The 21487-nt window shown below is 40.6% G+C and overlaps 1 protein-coding gene across 1 annotated transcript; it reads right to left on the reverse strand.

Annotated features, from left to right (window-relative positions):
- Positions 1 to 19259: 19259 nt before the first annotated feature.
- On the reverse strand, positions 19260 to 19775 carry LOC105045342 (putative glucan endo-1,3-beta-glucosidase GVI). Its single transcript, XM_010923586.1, has one exon. It carries the CDS (start codon positions 19773 to 19775, stop codon positions 19260 to 19262), a length of 516 nt encoding a protein of 171 aa, XP_010921888.1.
- Between the last annotated feature and the right edge of the window lie 1712 nt (positions 19776 to 21487).

Consider the following 21487-nt stretch of genomic DNA (forward strand, 5'->3'; position numbering starts at 1 on the left):
TAGTGATAGGGAGTATCTTCGTGTTGGAAAATCAATCAATTTCCTTCCTAGATCCATGCTTGTAGCCGATGGTGGGCTACATTAGAGGGGAAAATGAGGGATGTCAGCCGATGGCTTGTTTTCCTCAGTGAAGGTGGTGCAGGGTGTCACATCAGTGATGGGGCTAGAGTCTTATCAAGAAACCTGACCCTCTCAATCACTATGAAAAAGGGTAGTGGCTCTTGGTGAGAGGGCGATGGTCTGTCGATTGAGTGTTTTTGGCGGCCACTAGTTGGGGTGTACTGGTGGAGAGGAGCATCAATTTTGGACAGCCTCCTTCCCATATCTGATCTCCCATGATCGGCCAGTTGCCATCATGCCGGTAGTTGGCAGATGGCTATCAGAGTTTGGGGTTGGTCGGTGATCCACTAATGGAGGTTGATCAAGGGAGGGATCGCTGGCCATGGTGCTTTGTCTTCTCTTATTATTAGCGAGAGGAAGGAGGAAGAAGAAGAAAAGCATTTGGGTTTCCACCCATAAACCTGGATCCTTTAAGCACCATTCTATTATCCCTTTTAATAATTGACTGAATCAGACCAAGTTGAGCTAGTTTAATCAGGTTTAGGGATGTTTTGCAATTAAGCCTCTCATAAAGTACTTATTATATATAGATCTTTATACAATTGCATTTTATTCCCTATAATAGAGTTTATTACATGAAGACCTCTGGATTTCAGCACTCGACCCAAGTCCAATTCGAAGAGCTTGAGTCTCTAGGAAAACCATATTATTATCATTTATTATTTTATTTTATATTCTTTTATTTTTTACCTCAGTTCTTGCATGTTACTAAGCTGTGCTCTTTTGCATATCTAGAGATGTCGCCTCAATTGGAGGGTTTGGTAAATGCTGCTCGAGAAGTAAGGAGGAAGAGGTCGGCTCAAATGAGCACTCTACCAGAAGACCATAGCTATAGCATCAAAGTCCTAGTTTGAGCCATGATGACCACACTAGGAAGTCCAGCCTCAGCAGGTGTGGTAGGAGATTCAACCATGGTGGAGGCAACAAATCAAGAGGCCACGAAAGGAAGGTCTCTAAGCTCAGAGCTCATCAAAAGTAAGGCTTGCGATCTCAGGTGTGTAATCAGGAGCTGAGCTCAAGGCTCTAGGCTCAAGCTAATGAGAGCATGAAAACTCAATGGATGAATATCTGGTCGAGAAGTTGGGCTTGTCAATTGCCTTGGTGGTGAACATCATCATTAAAGCCAGTTTTCCCCTCCCTGACCAAGCCAAGTTGGGGTGTATGTAGGCCTTATGCTTGGCACATTTTCTACTCATGTAGCTATATCGATAAGTTCAACTTTCTTCACTCATTTTCTATTTAAGTTTTTAAAGTCTAATTGGCTCACTCTTCCTCTACTTATACAATAATCACCCTTCGAGACTACATGGACAATGTGGGCCTACAGCTTGTGAGACCTTCTTTGAGTTTGAGGTAGTGAAGAAGGAGAGTGTCATCTCTCCTTTGCTCGATACTCATCAGGCTAGTTGACATCTTCCAAGGACTTTGTCCATGGATACATTGCCCCACAAATATCCTACTTGGCTGATCAGATGACCTAATTTAGTACAGTTGAAGATCAAAAAATCACACTCAAGTAGCATTCTTCAAGGTGGCCACAAAAGTGTGGCACGTAATGACGACAGATATCCTGTGCAATAGTGCTTTAAAGGAATCTAGATGATCAACTAGATCTGTGGTGCCATCACATGGTTCTATTTGAAGCATTTTGAACCTTAGGAGAGATTGCTCTACCATGATTTGCTTGATGAAGTGCTAACTCTCTTCTCCCTCACCTTCGATCCATAACTTGGCCGAGATGCTCTTTCATCTCATCAGGCCCTCGGATTAGGTCAGCCCTATGCTCCTCTTAGGACTGCTAATCTTGCTTAGTGCTGGAGCTTTCTTCGAAATCCTTTAATCTGTTCTCTAAGTTGGAGCTCTGATTCCTTTACTCTTTTCTAGGGATTGGTACAGGTGAGTTCACTCGTCACTCTAGTCGGGCCATGGTTGCCAATCCAATTGATCTCAAGATTGCTCAGTTAGTTGGTCCCTCCCCCCTAAGTTCGAGCTCCTAACCAAGTTAGTTGGGATTGGGATATGCTACTCAAGCTAGTTGAATTGCTCTACAGTCATCGATACTTGGGATGATGGCGGTGATGGTGGTGTTAATAGCCACAACTAGAAGAAGTTGGATTGACTCAGGGTGTCTTCCCTTTGGGAATCATGGGATTATCAGAGTGGTTCCTTTTCTAAGGCGGCATGACCTTTTGTCTATGTTCCCACAGAAGGTGCCAATCTATTATTGTAAATCTTCAGATCACTGATGTGGATTGCCTCCATTCTTTCCTAAAATAGCAATGGATTAGAGAACTCACTAGAGTTGGCTCCAGCCAGGTCCTCCTGTGCTTAAATGAGAGAGATTTTGGTGGTAGGAAAATGAAAAAGAATCTAGTAGTAGAATCGGAGGGATGAAAGTTTCGTACCTTTCATGCAGAGGTTATTGCTCTCTCTCCCTCTCTCTCTTTCACTCTTTCTCTCTCTATGTATATATATATGCCCATAGTCTAGGCTTGACTTCGGCTCACCTACGAAGGGCATTACCCATTCTTATTGAAGCAGAAAAGCAACGAATGAACCCCTATTTCTCCTGACTCTTTAGGGTGATCCTGTTCACACATGCCTCCTTCCCTCATATTTATCCCACTATTTTTCTCCCTCTCCCTCTGTATCTTCTAATTCCTACATTCTACATGAGTGCAGCATCTCACCTATCACCTTCTAGCACCTCACCCTCCTCCCTCTTTATTTATTTTGCTTCTCCGTAGATGCCTTTCACCCCCTCTCACTCCATTTTGTTCTCTCATCCATGCCACCTCCTCCTCGAGTCCAACCAATTGGAGTTCCTTATCCTCTCCTACTACCACTCAAGTCTCTTACAACTTTCTCCTTGAGCGAGGTGGAAAGTTCCCTCCATGGTACTTTTATAGAACTGCTATCTCTCTTTTTTTCTTTTTTCTTTGCATAAAGAAGTGATGTTGGGCGACTTGGAAGCATTATTCTTCTCCTTTTCTTTACTTGCCTTGTTCTCATGTGGTAGGCAATGCATTACAAACCAGGACACTAAGCCGGTGCTTTTATATAAATATTGCCTAAAGTGTCTTATAGTGCTGGCTTTTAATATCTATTAGCAAAAGTGTCATGCTGATCCTCCAATTTGTTGTAGTGGTTCATCATGAACTGGGGTGTTTCCTTGATGCTCTAGAGATTGTTCAGCCTATCAATTGTTGATTCTAAAATTTGGTTCAAATATTGCTTTGGATATGACCACTTGATGAATAAAAATGCCTAAAGGTTTTGCGAGTACCATGCTAGTGCTCTTGTATTTGCTTAAAACTCCTATATTCATCCATGCATGAACTCGCAGGGTCATGTTCATATCTTTTGTAAGAAAGAAGGTCCACCTACCTTCATGAATGCACACACTTGGATCACCAACTACTCAGATCTCAAAGCACCGCAAATTGCATCATTCATCTGCCTGTGCATATCTCAAAGTGACTTGTGAATGATCCAATAGTGGATTCATATGTATTCTACATGCCTATTGCTAAAAGATCAACCGATTGCCAGTCCATGCATTCTAGTTGCATTCCTCATGCTCAAGGTATCAGACTGATCCAAGAGGAAGAAATGATTCACGTTTCTAATCAACTGCTAAAATTTTTCAGTTGTCTCTAATTTGTGTACTCCACTCGTTTCTCTCCTTTAAGAATGGTATCATTTCAACATATAAAAAAAACAAAAAGTGTATGTAAGATGAAAATTTAGATGAAATTATCATAGCCCATTTTTATTATTTGTTTACAAACCCATTATCCACTACAAGTTCACATGGTATACTTCAGTCATATTCGAGTAATAAAACCTATATAGTTTTGTTCGACTCCAGCAGGCTTCAAGTTCTCATTAAACATGGCAAACAAATAAGTCTTGATTGTGATCCCCGGCCTCTTAGGTGTTCCTGTGCTACTGGTCACATGTGCCACCACGTTGTTGTGATACATCATCGCATTCTCCCCCGTCGCCCCGACTGCACCACCGATGGATGGCCACCCAGTCTCCGACACCACCACGCTAACATCCGGATGACCAACCTGCACATCAACCATCGCATCGAAAAGGAGGAGTGGTGTCCACTTCGACGCCAAGAATCTTGCAATGTCGACGATGTGTCAGAGAATACACCTTGAGAAGCTGGGAATGACACGTTGAGGATGCCGATGAGGATGGCGGTGGAGACATGGATCTTGAGGTTGGTAGTAGTGAGAGTGGCATCGAGGTTTTGCATGGTAGGGAGTATGTAACAGGTGAGGTTGCTGGGAATTACCTCATTGCCAGCTATTGCCCATGACATTCTTAACCTTTAATTTCTAGTATAAAATACTGTTAATATATTGATACTTTATAAGCATGTCATGCTTTACCTTCAATTTCTAGTATAAAACACAGTTAATATATTAATATAATAAAAAAGCTCTTAAGCCTGTAATATCATATAAAAGGTTAAATATATCTTGCTAGCATATTAACATCTCCAATATATTCTTTTTTTTTCCAATTTGATCAGTACATTATTTTCGATCAATTAGGAAGCTGGCCAATATAGAATCAGCACGACGCTCCAGGAAGAGAAAGCAAAAAATCATTCTTGAGAATGTTTTGATTAATTCTTTGCTTTCTCTTCCTTGAGCGTCATGCCGATTCTCTATTATCCAGCTTCCTAATTGATAAAAAAGAAGGTACAAATCGAATAGGAAAAAAGAATTATTGGGATGTTGATATGCTAGCAAGATATACTAAGCCTTTGAAATGATAATATAGATTTAGAAGTCTTTTTATCCCATTAATATATTAATAGTATTGTATACTAGAAACTAAAGGTAAAGAATTATATTGGTTCGGACCCAAGTGCTGGTGAAGGTTGGGTCGGAAGCTTGCGTCGAGAGGTCGTTGTTAAGGGTGCTGAGTGCAACCGTAATGCCAGAGTTGTTGAGGGCAGCAAGGACAGCATGTTTAGGGTCGAAGAGGCAGATCATGGTGATTTTACGGGATCGCAATAGAGCCACCACCTTCTCTGATGACAGGAGGTTGCTGCCCCACAAGCCGTAGTTTATGCCTGTACCTTCGGCTCCTGAACCATTCGCCAACCTTTTATGCAAACTGACCTCAAAATCTAAACATCATACATAAATATATAATATGATATTGCAGTTCTAGGTAACATTGTGCGGATGATCATACTATTTAACTACTTAGTTAGTCGTATAGCAGTTGATAAAGTTCAGTAAAATACCAGTATGAATACCAAAGCTTGATGTGTGAATAAGAAAGAAAAAATACATACCAAAGCTTGATATGAGAAGGCTGAAAGCACCAACGAAAAGGAATTTTGCACGCTCGATGCATACCACGTGCTTCTATCGCTTTTTATCTTTCTCTTTGGTTAGTTATTGGCCCTCAGGTACTGCCCACCAACAAATCAGAAACATTATACTAACTCCGGCCCATAACTCTCCAGTCAAATTGGAGCATCAAACAAACACGCAACTAAGAGAAAATTAAAAATATGAGATTGTGGCAGGTAGAGATAAAGAAACCAGTGTAACATCATAGACATGGAAGAGAAAAACAAGGGAGGCGGGACGTTGGAACATAAATATCTAAGGTTACCAAAGCCTTTTGAAAAAGAGATAATTAAGAGTATAAAAGAGGCCAATAGCACTGTGTAGGAAGCTTCCTTCGTGGATTGTTTAGAAGAGGAACCATGGCCCCGTTTCAATAATATATCTCAGCGAGTGTTCATAGATGGTAACAACGCATTCGGTGACGAATGTGATACACGAAAGCCTCTGATTCCTTTTTATTTTCCTTTATTTCTTCAGTATCATACTGGATTTATGATGACGATATCTTGGTGTCAATACATGGAAAGAGTCACCTGTTTCGCCCTGCTTTCTTTTTTTTCCACTGTTTCTACGATTTTTTTGCTTGATTAATTAAGGGGGCCGGGATTCATGCCCGGCTCCCTTCCTCCTGGCCAGCGGTGCGGAGGCCAAACCTGGCCTCCATGCTCTTTTTGGCATTGTCCGGTTAAGGAAGGAGGCCTGTAGCCGGCTCTATTCTATGAGATTTCTTTTACATGGTACCTTATCTCCTTCCTTTTTAGATGTTTCAAATGTATTCAAACATTTGTATTACCTATATATATATATATATATATATATATATATATATATTAAAACATTCCTTTTCCTTTTAGTTCCGTGTAAAAGCAAGTTACTTGCTTTTATGGAAGTCCTCTCAAGCCTAAATTTTCAAGATGACCAGGCTGGTGGCCGCAAGTGCTCGTGCTCTGCCCAGCCAGCCGTATGTGCCATGCGAGATGCATACACAACCAAGGTCTTGGATAATCACATAACATCCAACCCATTGAATCTCCGAGCTCTTCCCATTCTTTTCCATTTCTTCGCCATTATTTTTCTGCAATCTTTCATCTGGAAAGTTGAAGGAGTTAATCTGATGTAGCCCCCTAAGCGATCATGCTCATTAGAGGAGGATAGGACTAAATTAGATTGCAATATCTTGGGGATGTTATTATCATAGACATGCATGACGGGTGGAATTTCAATCTTAAAGCATTGTTCTCCACACACCTCGTTCCACACAAGATTTTCAATCTTCTGATTTCTTTTCTTTTGCAACTTTTCATTTTATATTAGTTTTTTTAAAAAATATAAAATCATATCAATTTCTAGGTGCCATTCTGCCAACATATCAAGGACATAATTTTTTTTTCAAAATATAAAATTGCAACATAACAATTTCTAGATGCCATACTATGAACATACCAAGGATGTAATTCATTAGTAAATCTATAAATTGCCACCGCGTTGTTATTATATGCAATGCCGGCAAGCCGGCAGAGTGGCGACGGTGCGGCCATGTGCGGTGGAGCACGGCCCAGCATGTGACAGCGCGCGGGCTAGGTGCGCGCAGGGCGCAGCCCAGCCGACGGGCCCGGCCCAGGCCCAAGCGCACGGGACGCGCGAGCGCGGCCCAAGCCTAGGCATGCGGGCACAAGTCGGCCCAGGCCCATGAGCGCGGGCACGGGCTCCGCAGCCCATTTTTCCCAGTCCACGGTGATTAGGTGGTCCACGACCGGGCGCATGGACTGCGCGGGCGTTTCCCACATATTTTGTGTGGTCTACAGCACTATTGCATGGACCGATCATGATCGCACGGCTTTGGGATGTTGCGGTCTTGATCCAATGGCTTGGAAAGGTTTCTGGGCTTTGTTTGGGATTGATTAGGATTCCTAATCCTAATCTAAGACGTGTTTAGGCCTATAAAAGGCCTGTATACCAACAGAGAGTGTGTGGCTTGGTTTTTCATGAGAGAGGACCCATGCTTGGTAACCTGTGGATGCAGGACGAGGATGCGGATGGTTTCACGTGGAAAGCCATGAATCCAGGAAGAGAAAGAGCATGCGACGCTGAGAGAAGGAGCAGGACTCCTGGACAGTGGACAGCGGTCGCTTCAGGAGTTCAGGGAGTCTTCCTAAAGAGAGAGCTTTTGTAAGGAAGAACTTTCTGTGAGGAAAAAATTGGATGTACGAGGGTTGAGGGTGAGATCTCCTCTTGTGATATTTCTTTTTCATAGTGAAGTTTGCATGCCCCATGGTGGCAAGCTCTTTTTGGCTGATCTACGTATTTTGATTATTTTTTGTTTTATTTCTTCTTTCTTCCTGCTGCATCGCGCAGTATCGAAAAGGTCTTGGGAGGTGGTGTCCTGACCAGATATCCACCCAACATCTTCGACACCACCACGATGACATTTGGATGACTGGCCTTCTCCAATGTAGAGTACATCGCAGCGACTATCGCATCGAAAAAGTTTGCTTAGTTCAATGAACTGTCAATGACCACCATGCCGTTTGCTATGAAGAGTGCATAGTTGAGCTGCATGTCCTTTGGTTGGTTGGCATATGCAAAGTATGGGTACACGTTGACAAAGAGTGGTGTCTTCTTGGACACCAAGAATCCTGCAATGCCAGTCATGTCAGTGGATAATGCTTCAGAGAATACGCCTTGGGAAGGTGGGAATAACACGCCGAGGACATCGGTAGCAATGACGGTGGAGATGGGGATGTTGAGCTTGGAATCGGTGAGAGCAGTGTCGAGATTTTGCATGGCAGGGAGGACACAACTAACGAGCTCGCCAGGAATGACCTCATTGCTAGCGGTGATATAGCGAAAACTCGTGCCGGCCTGGATGTGGGGAATTACATTGTTTTGGACCTAGGTGCTGGCGAATGTTGGGTCGTTGATGAGTCTCTCGAGGTCATTGTTGATGGTGCCGAGTACGACCTCAATGCCAAATTTGTGGAGGGTGGTAAGGACAACAGGGTTGGGTCGAAGAGGTGGACCAATTTGATGTTCCGAGAGTTTAAGAGACCTACCACTTTGTTCAATGAGGGAAGGTTATTGCCTAGCAAGCCGTAGTTTATGCCAATGCCTTGAGCTCCTGCACCATTGATCATCAATCTTTCACATGAACTAATCTCAAAAATTTTATAGCGTAGTTTATAGGTATATATACTACAATGGTGACAAATAGCATTTTATAGATAACCTATAAGCTGCAAACAGAGGGGTATATCGGGATCATATAATATTATTAATCTACCTTGCCAGCCATATACCAATGTCCGTAAAGTTCAGTAAAATATCGGCAAAAATACCAACACTTGAGATGAGAAGACTGAAAGTAGCAACGAACAGATTCAACATTGTTTCCATCTCTCCCATGTTCCGCTATCACCCTTGAGCTGTTTTGTTAGTTATCGGTCACCAATTCTACCTATCAACAAATTAGAAACATTACATGACTAACTCCTTCCCGTAACTCTCTAGTCAATTTGAGGCATGGAACATACATGAAACTAAGAGAAAATCAAAAACATAAGCTCGTGTGAGGAAGTGATGAAACATGTGTAATACCAGAAAAATAGAACCTATATATGTAATACAATAAAAACAGAGGAGGGAAGGAGAGAGGGACAAACAGAGAAAGAGAGAGATAACTAAGCTTACCAAATCCTACGTAAACCAAATAACTAAGAAGGTCCAGTAAAGAGATCGAGAGAACTCTGGAAGAAATTAACTTGATGGTTTGTTTAGAAGAGAGACCATGTCCCCGTTTTTATAAGATATCCAGGATTCAATATATGGTAAATGTTCATTTTTGGTGAGAATGTATCAGAGACCTAATCAGAATTGCTCAATCCTATCTTGATGCATCATCTCTCTGTTTTGGTAAACATGTCATGCATTATCCATCTCAAATAAGAGATGACGTTTCTGATATATATGATGATTGGGCATACCGCATCATGTTTACATTTGCAAGTGCAATGTGAACAGATCTTCATGGAAGGCTTCCTTTCTACCTATCAGCAAATACTGGGTGCATGGCTTCATCTTCATAAAGAGTATAAAGAATTCCAAGTATAGCTCTCAGCTGACAAGTGTATGACACCTAAAGGTATTGCCAATTTGTTTAACTACTTAATATCCGTCTACTGACTATTACACCATTGGCATGATTGGTTTGATATGAAAAGAGTACATCACATGACTATATGCATGGAAAGTGGAGCTATGTTATAATTGTTGAAATTTATCCAATTAATCCTACCCAGATGTGGCCCACACTAATGTGCATCAGAATTTATTTTATATGTTTTAAATCAATAATGATAAACCTCTGATAAAGTGACAAGGATATATTTGATGGTTATTGTCAAAAAGTTGAACTCTACCCAACCAATGTGGATAATGTCCATCTTCTAATTTTTATGACTGATTTAGTATTGATGAGGCACATTATAAAATGATACCTCTTATAGACTGAGTCCCCAACTCACCCAAAAGCTTGTGAGGTCCTTCGATCGAGAATATTCAGAGTTGGAATTGAAAAACTAGGGTGCTGTTTGTAAAAACCGAGAAGCACACCTAGCATGTTTTCTCATGGTTGTAGATAGCTAATTCAAGAGATCCTAGATGGCATTGATAGCTCCTCCATATCTCATAATGTTTTATTATTATGATATCAGAGCTATATCGATTATTTGGCTTGAATATTTTAGCCTTTGTGTCCATATAAAGATTTCATGGATGTAGATCTAATTGGCCACCCTAACTAGTTTCTAGTGACTGGAGTTGTCATGATCTGGACCCATTCCTGATTTTCATAGAGGATTTGTGACATTTTATTATTTATTTATTTTTGAAAGCACTACAAGAATATTCTTTATTAGCAATGGCTAAATGCCATCGCTAATAATTATTTTTCTTGTAGTTAAGGATCTTAAATAATTACTAAATAAAATAAATAAACAAATATAAAAGAAGATGAGGGAGAGGATGAACAGAGGTTCTCCCACAGCCATCCTCCCTCTCTCTATTGAAGTTAGTTGGGTCATTCCTCCAGCCCACATCCGATGGTCATCCTAGCATATGCCATTGTTCCCTTCCCTCGAATGAGGATGGCCAGACCTCTAGCCTGCTTTCGACAGCACCATGAGGTAAGCCACCACTTCTGCCACCATACACTACTAAAGGAAAGGGCTATGACAGCGGTCGTGAACTGCTACCGTAGCCAAAAAAATTGCTGTCATAGCCTATGATAGTGGTTCCTCAATTGCTGCCACTATCACCATCACCATAGGTCTATGGTAGCGGTTATTGCAGCGGTTGATATAACCGCTTCCATATTCTAGGTATAGCAGTGGTTCTCAGTAGCTGCTATAGCTTATAATATAGCAGCAATTTTCCAACCCCTGCCATAGAGGCTATCTAGCAGTTAAATAACCTCTGCTATAGCATCATAGGAGTGGTAATTCAACCGTTGCTATAGCTTCTATAGCAACGATTTGGCAACCATTGTTTTAAATTATATAGCAGTGGTTAAGAAACCGCTATCATAGACTACGACAGTGATTATGCAACTGTTGCTATAGATCTTTGAAAGTGGTTTGTCAATCGCTGTCATAGATCTATGGCAGTGGTTGGCACGGAACCACGATAGCGATTGGTACAGATATAGCAGCGATTGTGCAACCACTGCCGTAGACTATGACATCAATTTTTTTGTACAACCGCTGTCGTAGCCCTTTTTTATAGTTAGTAACTTTTCATCTACTTAAATTTGTTATTTTTTATCTAAGAAATATAGTTCAATATTTAATTACTCAAACTAAAACTTGCAAGAACCAAAAATTTCACATAAAACTTAATAATAATGCAGGAATATATCTCAAATATTCAAATTATATTAATGACCAAATTATATTATAATACTTTTTAAATAAAAATAAAATACATCAAAAATCTCCAAAATCAAAATCCTCCTCTCCAAGCATCTCGTCATCACCAGAAGGGGTTGAAGCTGGATTGGGAGGGGCTGTAGCAGGAGCTAGAGGGACAGGGGCAGGAGCTGGAGGGATTAGAGCTGAAACACTAGCTAACATATTTTGAATACTCGAAAAATCAGCTCCAAGATGAGTGGAGAGCTATGTCACCATGGCGGATATGACGCTCTATAGCTGAGATGCACGCTCCTCAGCCTGAGATGCGTGCTCCTGAGCTTGAGCTATTTGCGCCAAGGCCTCGTCAAGCTGCTCTCGACTGATGACCCCGAAAGTGTATGAGGAGATGCTTGCCTCAGACTAGTAGCTCATCGACGTATGTCCGAGCCTTCAATGAATCCTTTCAGAGTGCTCAGGTCCCAAGACCTAAGACAAATTATCATGGGGGTTAGAGGTGTTTGGACCCTCGCTCGTAAGCACATCTAACTGCTCTTGTAATTGCAAATTCCAATAAAATCTCATAAGAAATGCCATAATACTAATCATGCTAATCATACTCTAGTTATTATTTACAAAAATCCTCTTGATCGTAGTGTTCATCGGCCTGTCCTTCTTGTCCGTATGACTCGATCGAAAGATGGCACTATGGTTGGGCATCATCTCTTCTCTCATCAGCTATAACAATCAATCAGCTTATTAGAAATGTGTAAGAAATAATAATTCAATAACTTATAAACTAAAGGGTCAGAATTCATTATCTCTCTATGTACATGACTGGCCATAGACTCACGATTGAGAGTGTGCATGCACTCCAGAGCAGCCTGATTCTCTCAATTTTGATGGGATGCGGTCTAAAAGGTATTTAAATCACATAAGTTAAAATCAAATACCACTGTCAGTGTAATGAAAAACTCATAAGTTACAAATTAAATCTGAAAGTACTGGCTCCTCCAATACCTAACCATCCCCTCTCACTGACTCAAGGGACAGTCCTGGATCCAAAGAACAAGCTCCTCCTCAGTGTCTCTACGGTGCTCTAGCCACTCTTTGTAGAGTTTGACCTTGTACTTTCGGTACAACTCTCCAATTTTTTGCAGTCAAATATTTCGAGTATTTCATAATCTAAGGAATCATACCTCCTCTGCATAAAATTATCAAAAGTCAGTTATGAAATTATTCTAATCAAACATAGTATAAATATATCACATGTAAATATATAATTAAGATACAATTACCCAAATCTTCTCCCACATCTGTTCCTTAACCCAAGGGTCTATTAATCGTCAGTCTACGGACAATACGGGAATGATGTCGGATCACCTCACAAGCACTCCAAAAAAAAGAATGCATCTCTCGTGCGGTCTCCCCTACTAGCCTCCCCTCCTAATCGTACTCCACCATGACCTGATGCTACCAGATCCACACATGAGGTATGTATGTGAGACCACCAAATATCCTACTAGATGATGCATGTGCAATGAAAATATATTACAAATATGTAAGAGTGTGCAATAACTATATAAAAATAAATAAATAAATACTTGACATAATAAAAATCTTCTCTCACTAGGATCGTGTGACGTGGATACTGGTAGAGCCTCATTGGTGGGTGGAGTATGTGCTAGAGACGTGACTAACGATGGAGGTTCAAATATGCCGGTGGGAGGAGTATGTGCCTGCGAAGCCGAAGCAGATGCGATGGTGGATGGAGTATGCTCTAGTAGTGGCTCAGATGCGAGCTCCGCATAGCAAGTCGAGGGACAGGGGTAAAAGCTAGATGGAATTTCGGTGCTATCATGATCTGCAATATTAATGAATATTAACAAATATAATATGTTATTGAACAATAATATTAGTAGAGAATCAATAAATAAACTCTAATATTTATACCAGGATGTTGAACTTATCACCTACTGGCATCTACAATGTAGACATCTCCATCACTCCTGACAAATATATCTGGGATCTCGACAACATCAGATAAGTTTTATCCTAAAGAAAAACTTTGTATGCATGGTCCAATATCATCATCAACCTCGGTATTATCAAAGATATGTCTCGGCACCATTCTCACAACAACATCTCATTCAGGCTCTAAGGGATCACTAACGTAGAAGACTTGACTAGCTTGAGAGGCAAGTATATATTGTTCTTCAGTGTGGAGATAGCGTTGCATGTTGACAAGAGTAAAATTGCACTATCAGTCTTCATCCCTGACTAAAACAAGGTGTCAAACCAATCACATTTCATCAACACAACCCTCCTTTTAGAATAATAGTCCAAGATGACTATTTTCTCTATAATTTCATAATAGTTTAGATCCTCCGTATGAGGTTGTGAATCTCTCAAGCTAGTATAACACCCAGTGGTGGCACTCAACATCATGCCATTATTTTGTGTTGCCATGTTTTGGGCTCGCTGTGAATATTGAATCTATAGCCATTGACGACAAGCTATTTGTATTCACACACGGTACTATTAGGTTCCATTGACAGAGCATGTACTTCATGGCTCACATCATCAAGTGGGAATCTCCACACCAAAGAATATGATACCTAATTAGTAAACATATTCAAATAGGGTATACAAGGTAGGAATATGTACTCACTTACATAATCTTTGAACCAATCAAGGAATGCTTTACTATGCATTTTTTCCTTTTTTTCACATGCTTAGAGCACCATATTTACTCTTATGACCTCTTTGTGTTTGCTACATAAGAAACAAATTTAGAGTTAATAGTGTAATGGGATATTTTTTCTAAGTAATGAGAAATAAATAAAGATAAGTGACTTACCTTATGTATGGCTCAATGACATCACAATTGAATAACACGTAGCGATGTGCCTTATCCCTTTTCTCAAGGCTCAAATCAATGAGGTGGCATGAAGTAGGAAGTCCACCTGATTGTGGAATGGACTCAAATGCAAGCTCAATTGGCTCATACTGATTATCCTGATTCCTCATTAGTCGGTTACGACGTGTCTCGAGCTTGTTTAAGTATATAGTACAAAAATCCATACATTTTTAATCCAAATAACTTTCTGCTATGGATCTCTTCGGATGATTCATATTTCTTACATAAAATTTCAGCTTTTGAATATTTCTCTCGATGGGATACATCCATTGGCAGAACACTAGACCTCCAAGTGCAACTCCTTCCACAAGATATACAGTGAGTTGCATCATAATTGTAAAAAATGATGGTTGAAATATCTTTTTCAGGTCATATAATATAATCACCACCCTTGCCTTCATTTTCTTCACATCTTTCTTAGGTAACCTCTTTGCATAAATATTTCTACAAAAGTTGTAAAGACGAATAACAACCATTCTCATATTTTTTGGCAACACAAGGCGAACAGCTATTGGGATTAACTCCTGCATCAACACATAGTAATTATCAATCTTCAATCCACCAAGTCTCACATTTTTACTGTTCACATGCTTTCATATATTGCTTAAGTACCCATCTGGGACCTTTATGTTCTCCAGCACATGAAGAAATATGGACCGTTCAGAGGCATTCATAACATAGCATGCATGAGGGAGCCTCCATTGTTCTCCCCCTATAGAATCCGGATGGAGTGATTTTCTAATATCTCATTTTTTTAAGTCAAACCAAAAATTTAAGTCATCCTTGGTCTTATCCTTAATGTTCAAGATCATTGCCAATAGGAGTTCACATATGTTCTTTTCAATATACATGATATCTGAGCAATGGCATAATTAGTTTGTCTCTCAATATGGCAAGTCAAAGAATATACTTTTTTCCTCCAATTAAAGTATGTCTCATTTGCCTTTGAAGCATTGCAGTAGTAAACGCTGTCATTGATCCTTTCTGTAGTAGTGATAGGAAGCATCTTTGTGCCAGAAAATCGATCGATTTCCTCCCTAGATCCATGCTTGTAGCCGATGGTGGGCTACGCTAGAGGGGAAAATGAGGTATGTCAGCCGATGGCTTGTTTTCCTTAGTGAAGGTGGTGTGGGGTGTCACATCCAACGATGGGGCTAGGGTCTGGTCTAACAACCTGACCCTCTCAATCATCGTGAAAAAGGGTAGTGGCTCTTGGTGAGAGGGCTGTGGTATGCCGATTGAGTATTTTTGGTGGCCGCTAGTTGGGATGTACCGGTGGAGAGGAGCGTCGATTTTGGACAGCCTCCTTCCCATATCTGATCTCCCACATGATCGGCCAGTCGTCAGCATGTCGGTAGTTGGGAGATGGCTACTAGAGTTTGGGGTCGATCGGTGACCCACCAATGGAGGTTGATCAAGGGAGGGATCGCCGGCCATGGTGCTTTGTCCTCTCTTATTATCAGTGAGAGGAAGGAGGAGGAAGAAGAAAAGTGTTTGGGTTTCCACGCTTAAACCCAGATCCATTAAGCACCAATCTATTATCCCTTTTAATAATTGACTGAATTAGACCAAGTTGACCTAGTTTAATCAAGTTTAGGGATGTTTTGCAATTACGCCTCTCATAAAGTACTTATTATATATAGATCCTTATAAAATTATATTTTAATCCCTATAATAGAGTTTATTACATGAAGACCTTTGGATTTTAGCACTCGGCCCAGTCCAATTTGAAGAGCTTGAGTCTCTAGGTAAACCATATTATTATCATTTATTATTTTATTTTATATTCTTTTATTTTTTACCTCAATTATTGCATCTTACTAAGCTGTGCTCTTTTGCATATCCAAAGTTGTTGCCTCAATGGGAGGGTTTGGTAAATGTTGCTCGAGAAGCAAGGAGGAAGAGGTCGGCTCTAGTGAGCACTCTATTAGAAGACCACAGCTATAGCATTGAAGTCCTGGGTTGAGCCATGATGACTACACTAGGAAGTCCTACCTCAGTAGGTGTAGTAGGAGATTCAACCATGGTGAAGGCAATGAATCAAGAGGCCCCGAAAGGAAGGTCTCTAAGCTCAGAGCTCGTCAAAAGTAGGGCTTGGGATCTTAGGTGTGTAATTAGGAGCTGAGCTTAAGGCCCTAAGCTCAAGCTAATGAGAGCACGAAAACTCAGTCGATGAATATCTGGTCAAAATGCTGGGCTTGTCAATTGCCTTGGTGGTGAACATCATCATTAAAGCTAGTTTTCCCCTCCCTGAGCAAGCCAAGTTGGGGGGTATATAGGCCTTACACTTGGCACATTTTCCACTCATGTTGCCATATCGACGAAGTTCAACTTTCTTCACTTATTTTATATTTAAGTTTTTAAAGTCTAATTGGCTCACTCTTCCTCTACTTATACAATAATCACCCTTCGAGACTATATGGACAATGTGGGCCTATAGCTTGTGAGACCTTCTTTGAGCTTGAGGTAGTGAAGAAGGAGAGTGTCATCTCTCCTTTGCTCAATATTCATCAGGCTAGTCGACATCTTCCTATGACTTTGTCTATGGATACATTGCCCCACAAATCTCCTACTTGACTGATCAGATGACCTAATTGAGTATAGCTGAAGATTGGAAAGCCACACTCAAGCAGCTTTCTTCTGGGTGGCCACAAAAGTGTGGTACGTAATGGTGATAGATATCCTGTGCAATAGTACTTTGAAGGAATCTAGATGATCATCTAGATCTGTGGTGCCATCATATTGTTCTATTTGAAGCATTTCGAACCTCGAGGGAGATCGCTCTGCCATGATTTGCTTGATGAAAATCAGCATATTTCTTAGGAGTTTGTTTGAAGTGCTGACTCTCTTCTCCCTTACCTCTGATCCATAACTTGGCCAAGATGCTCTTTCATCTCATCAAGCACTTGGATTTGGTCAGCCCTAGGCTCCTCCTAGGATTGCTGATCTTGCTCAGCGCCGGAGCTTTCTTCAAAATCCTTTAATCTGTTCTCTAAGTTGGAGCTCTAATCCCTTTACTCCTTTCTAGGGATTAGTACAAATGAGTTCACTTGTCACTCTGATCGGACCATAGTTGCCAATCCAATTGATGTTGAGATTGCTCAGCTGGTTGGTCCCTCCTCTCTAGGATCGGGCTCCTAACCAAGTTGGTTGGGATTGGGATATGTTGCTCAAGCTAGTTGAATTGCTCTACAGTCATCGACACTTGGGATGATGGTGGTGATGGTGTTAATAGCCACAACTAGAGGAAGTTGGATTGACTTGGGGTGTCTTCCCTTTGGGAATCATGGGATTATCAGAGTGGTTCCTTTTCTAAGGCAGCGTGACCTTTTGTCCATGTTCTCATAGAAGGTGCCAATCTATTGTTGTAAATCTTAATATCACTGATGTGGATTGCCTCCATTCATTCCTAAAATAGCAATGGATTAGAAAACTTACTAGAGTTGGCTCCAGCCAGATCGTTTAGTGCTTAAATGAGAGAGATTTTGGTGGTGTGAGAATGAAAAAGAATCTAATAGTATAATCGGAGGGATGAATGTTTCGTACCTTTCATGTAGAGGTTATTGCTCTCTCTCCCTCTCTGTCTCTTTCTCTATGTATATGCCCATAGTCTAGGCTTGACTTCGACTCGTCTACGAAGGGCATTACCCATTCTTATTGAAGCAGACAAGCAACGAATGAACCCCTATTTCTCCTGACTCTCTAGCGTGATCCTGTTCACACATGCCTCCTTCCCTCATGTTTATCCCACTATTTTTCTGTCTCTCCCTCTGTATCTTCTAATTCCTACATTCTACACGAGTGTAGTATCTCACCTATCACCTTCCAGTACCTCACCCTCCTCCCTCTTTATTTATTTTGCTTCTTCTCCGTAGATGCCTTTCACCCCCTCTCACTCTATCTCATCCTCTCCTACTACCACTCATGTCTCCTACAACTTCTCCTCAAGCGAGGTGGAAAGTTCCCTCCATGGTACTAATATAGAACTACTATCTTTCTTTTTTTCTTTTTTCTTTGCATAAAGAAGTGATGTTGGGCGACTTGGAAGCATTATTCTTCTCCTTTTCTTTACTTGCCTTGTTCTCATGTGGTAGGCAATGCAATACAAACCAGGACACTAAGCCGGTGCTTTTATATAAATATTGCCTAAAGTGTCTTATAGTGCTGGTTTGTAATATCTATTAGCAAAAGTGTCATGCTGATCCTCCAATTTGTTGTAGTGGTTCATCATGAACTGGGGTGTTGCCTTGATGTTCTAGAGATTGTTCAGCCTGTCAATTGTTGATTCTAAAATTTGGTTCAATTATTGCTTTGGATATGAGTGCTTGATGAATAAAAATGCCTGAAGGTTTTGTGAGTACCACGCTAGTGCTCTTGTATTAGCTTAAAACTCCTAGGTTCATCCATGCATGAACTCGAAGGGTCACGTTCATATCTTTTGTAAGAAAGAAGGTCCACCTACCTTCATGAATGCACACACTTGGATCACCAACTACTCATATCTCAAAGCATTGCAAATTGCATCATTCATTTGCCTGTGTTTCATTCATCTGCCTGTACATATCTCAAAGTGACTTGTGGATGATCCAATAGTGGATTCATATGTATTCTACATGCCTGTCGTTAAAAGATCAATCGATTGCCTGTCCATGCATTCTAGTTGCATTCCTCATGCTCAAGGTATCAGACTAATCCAAGAGGAAGAAATGATTCACGTTTCCAATCAACCGCTAAAATTTTTGAGTTGTCTCTGATTTGTGTACTCCACTCATTTCTCTCCTTTAAGAATGGTATCATTTCAATATATATATATATATATAAAAGAAGTGTATGCAAGATGAAAATTAAGATGAAATTATCATAGCCCATTTTTATTATTTGTTTACAAACCCATTATCCACTACAAGTTCACATGGTATACTTCAGTCATATTCAGGTAATACAACCAATATAGTTTTGATCGACTATAGCAGGCTTCAAGTTCTCATTAAACAAGGCAAATAAATAAGTCTCGATTGCCATCCCCGGTCTCTTAGGTGTCCCTGTGCTGCTGGTCACATGCGCCACCACCTTGTTGTGATACATCATCGCATTTTCCCCCATCACCCCGACTGCACCACCTGTGGATGGCCACCCAATCTCTAACACCACCACACTGACATCTGGATGACCGACCTGCGCATCAACCATCGCATCGAAAAGGAGGAGTGGTGTCCTCTTCCACACCAAGAATCTTGCAGTGCCGACGATGTCTGCGGACGATGTGTCAGAGAATGCAACTTGGCAAGCTAGGAATGACACGCCAAGGACTCCTATGGCGATGGCGGTGGAGATGTTGATCTTGAGGTTGGTGGCGGTGAGAGCGACATCGAGGTTTTGCATGGCAGAAAGTATGTAAGAGGTGAGGTTGCTGGGAATGACCTCATTGCCAGCTATTGCCCATGACATTCTTAACCTTTAATTTCTAGTATAAAAGACTGTTAATATATTGATACTTTATAAGCATTTTATGCTTTACATTCAATTTCTAGTATAAAACACTATTAATATATTAATATAATAAAAAAGCTCTTAAGCCTGTAATATCATATAAAAGGTTAAATATATCTTGCTAGCATATTAACATCTCCAATATATTCTTTTTTTTTTTCCAATTCGATCAGTACATTATTTTCGATCAATTAGGAAGCTGGCCAATAGAGAATCAGCACGACGCTCCAGGAAGAGAAAGCAAAAAATCATTCATGAGAATGTTTTGATTAATTCTTTGCTTTCTCTTCCTTGAGCGTCATGCCGATTCTCTATTATCCAGCTTCCTAATTGATAAAAAAGAAGGTACAAATCGAATAGGAAAAAAGAATTATTGGGATGTTGATATGCTAGCAAGATATACTAAGCCTTTGAAATGATAATATAGATTTAGAAGTCTTTTTATCACATTAATATATTAATAATACTGCATACTAGAAATTAAAGGTAAAGAATTACATTGGTTCGGACCTAGGTGCTGGTGAAGGTTGGGTTGGAAGCTTGCATCGAGAGATCGTTGTTGGGGGTGCCGAGTGCGATCGTGATGCCAGAATTGTTGAGGGCAGCAAGGACAGCATGTTTAGGGTTGAAGAGGTGGATCGTGGTGATTTTACGGGATCGCAACAGAGCCAGCACCTTCTCTGATGATGGGAGGTTGTTGCCCCACAAGCCGTAGTTTATGCCAATACCTTCGGTTCCTGCACCATTCACCAACCTTTTATGCAAACTCACCTCAAAAGCTAAACATCATACATAAATATATAATATGATATTGCAGTTTTAGGTAACATTGTACGGACGATCATACTATTTAACTACTTAGTTAGTCATATAGCAAAGTTGGTAAAGTTTAGTTAAATACCAGTATGAATACCAAAGCTTGATGTGTGAATAAGAAAGAAAAAATACATACCAAAGCTTGATATGAGAAGGTTGAAAGCACCAACGAAAAGGAATTTTGCACGCTCCATGCATTTATGCTAACTCCTGTCCATAACTCTCCAGTCAATTTGGAGCATCAAACAATCACGCAACTAAGAGAAAATTAAAAATATGAGATCGTGGCAGGTAGAGATAAAGAAACCGGTGTAACATCATAAACATAGAGGAGAAGAACAAGGGAGGAGGGACGTTGGGAACATAAATATTTAAGGTTACCAAAGCCTTAAGAGAGTCTAAAAGAGACCAAGAGAACTGTGTAGGAAGCTTCCTTCGTGGATTGTTTGGAAGAGGAACCATGGCCCCGTTTCAGCGAGTGTTCATAGATGGTAACAACGCATTCGGTGACGCATGTGATACGCGAAAGCCTCTGATTCCTTTCCTTTTTATTTTCCTTTATTTCTTCAATATCATACTGTTTTTATGATGGCGATATCTAGGTGTCAATGCATGGAAAGAATCACCTGTTTTGCTCTGGTTTCTTTCTTTTTTTTCCTCTATTTCCACGATTTTTTTGCTTGATTAATTAAGGGGGCCGGGATTCGTTCGGCTCCCTTCCTCCTGGCCAGCGGTGCGGAGGCCAAACCTGGTCTTTTTGGCATTGCCCGGTTAAGAAAGGAGGCCTGTAGCCGGCTCTATTCGAAATTCTACATTCCTTATATATATATATATATATATATATATATATATAT

This window comes from Elaeis guineensis, chromosome 5, assembly GCF_000442705.2.
Source record: "Elaeis guineensis isolate ETL-2024a chromosome 5, EG11, whole genome shotgun sequence".
Taxonomy (NCBI): domain Eukaryota; kingdom Viridiplantae; phylum Streptophyta; class Magnoliopsida; order Arecales; family Arecaceae; genus Elaeis; species Elaeis guineensis.

Bases quoted from the DNA above. Each gene is read 5' to 3' on its own strand.
- LOC105045342 (XM_010923586.1), bottom strand. From the start codon at position 19,775: ATGTCATGGGCAATAGCTGGCAATGAGGTCATTCCCAGCAACCTCACC.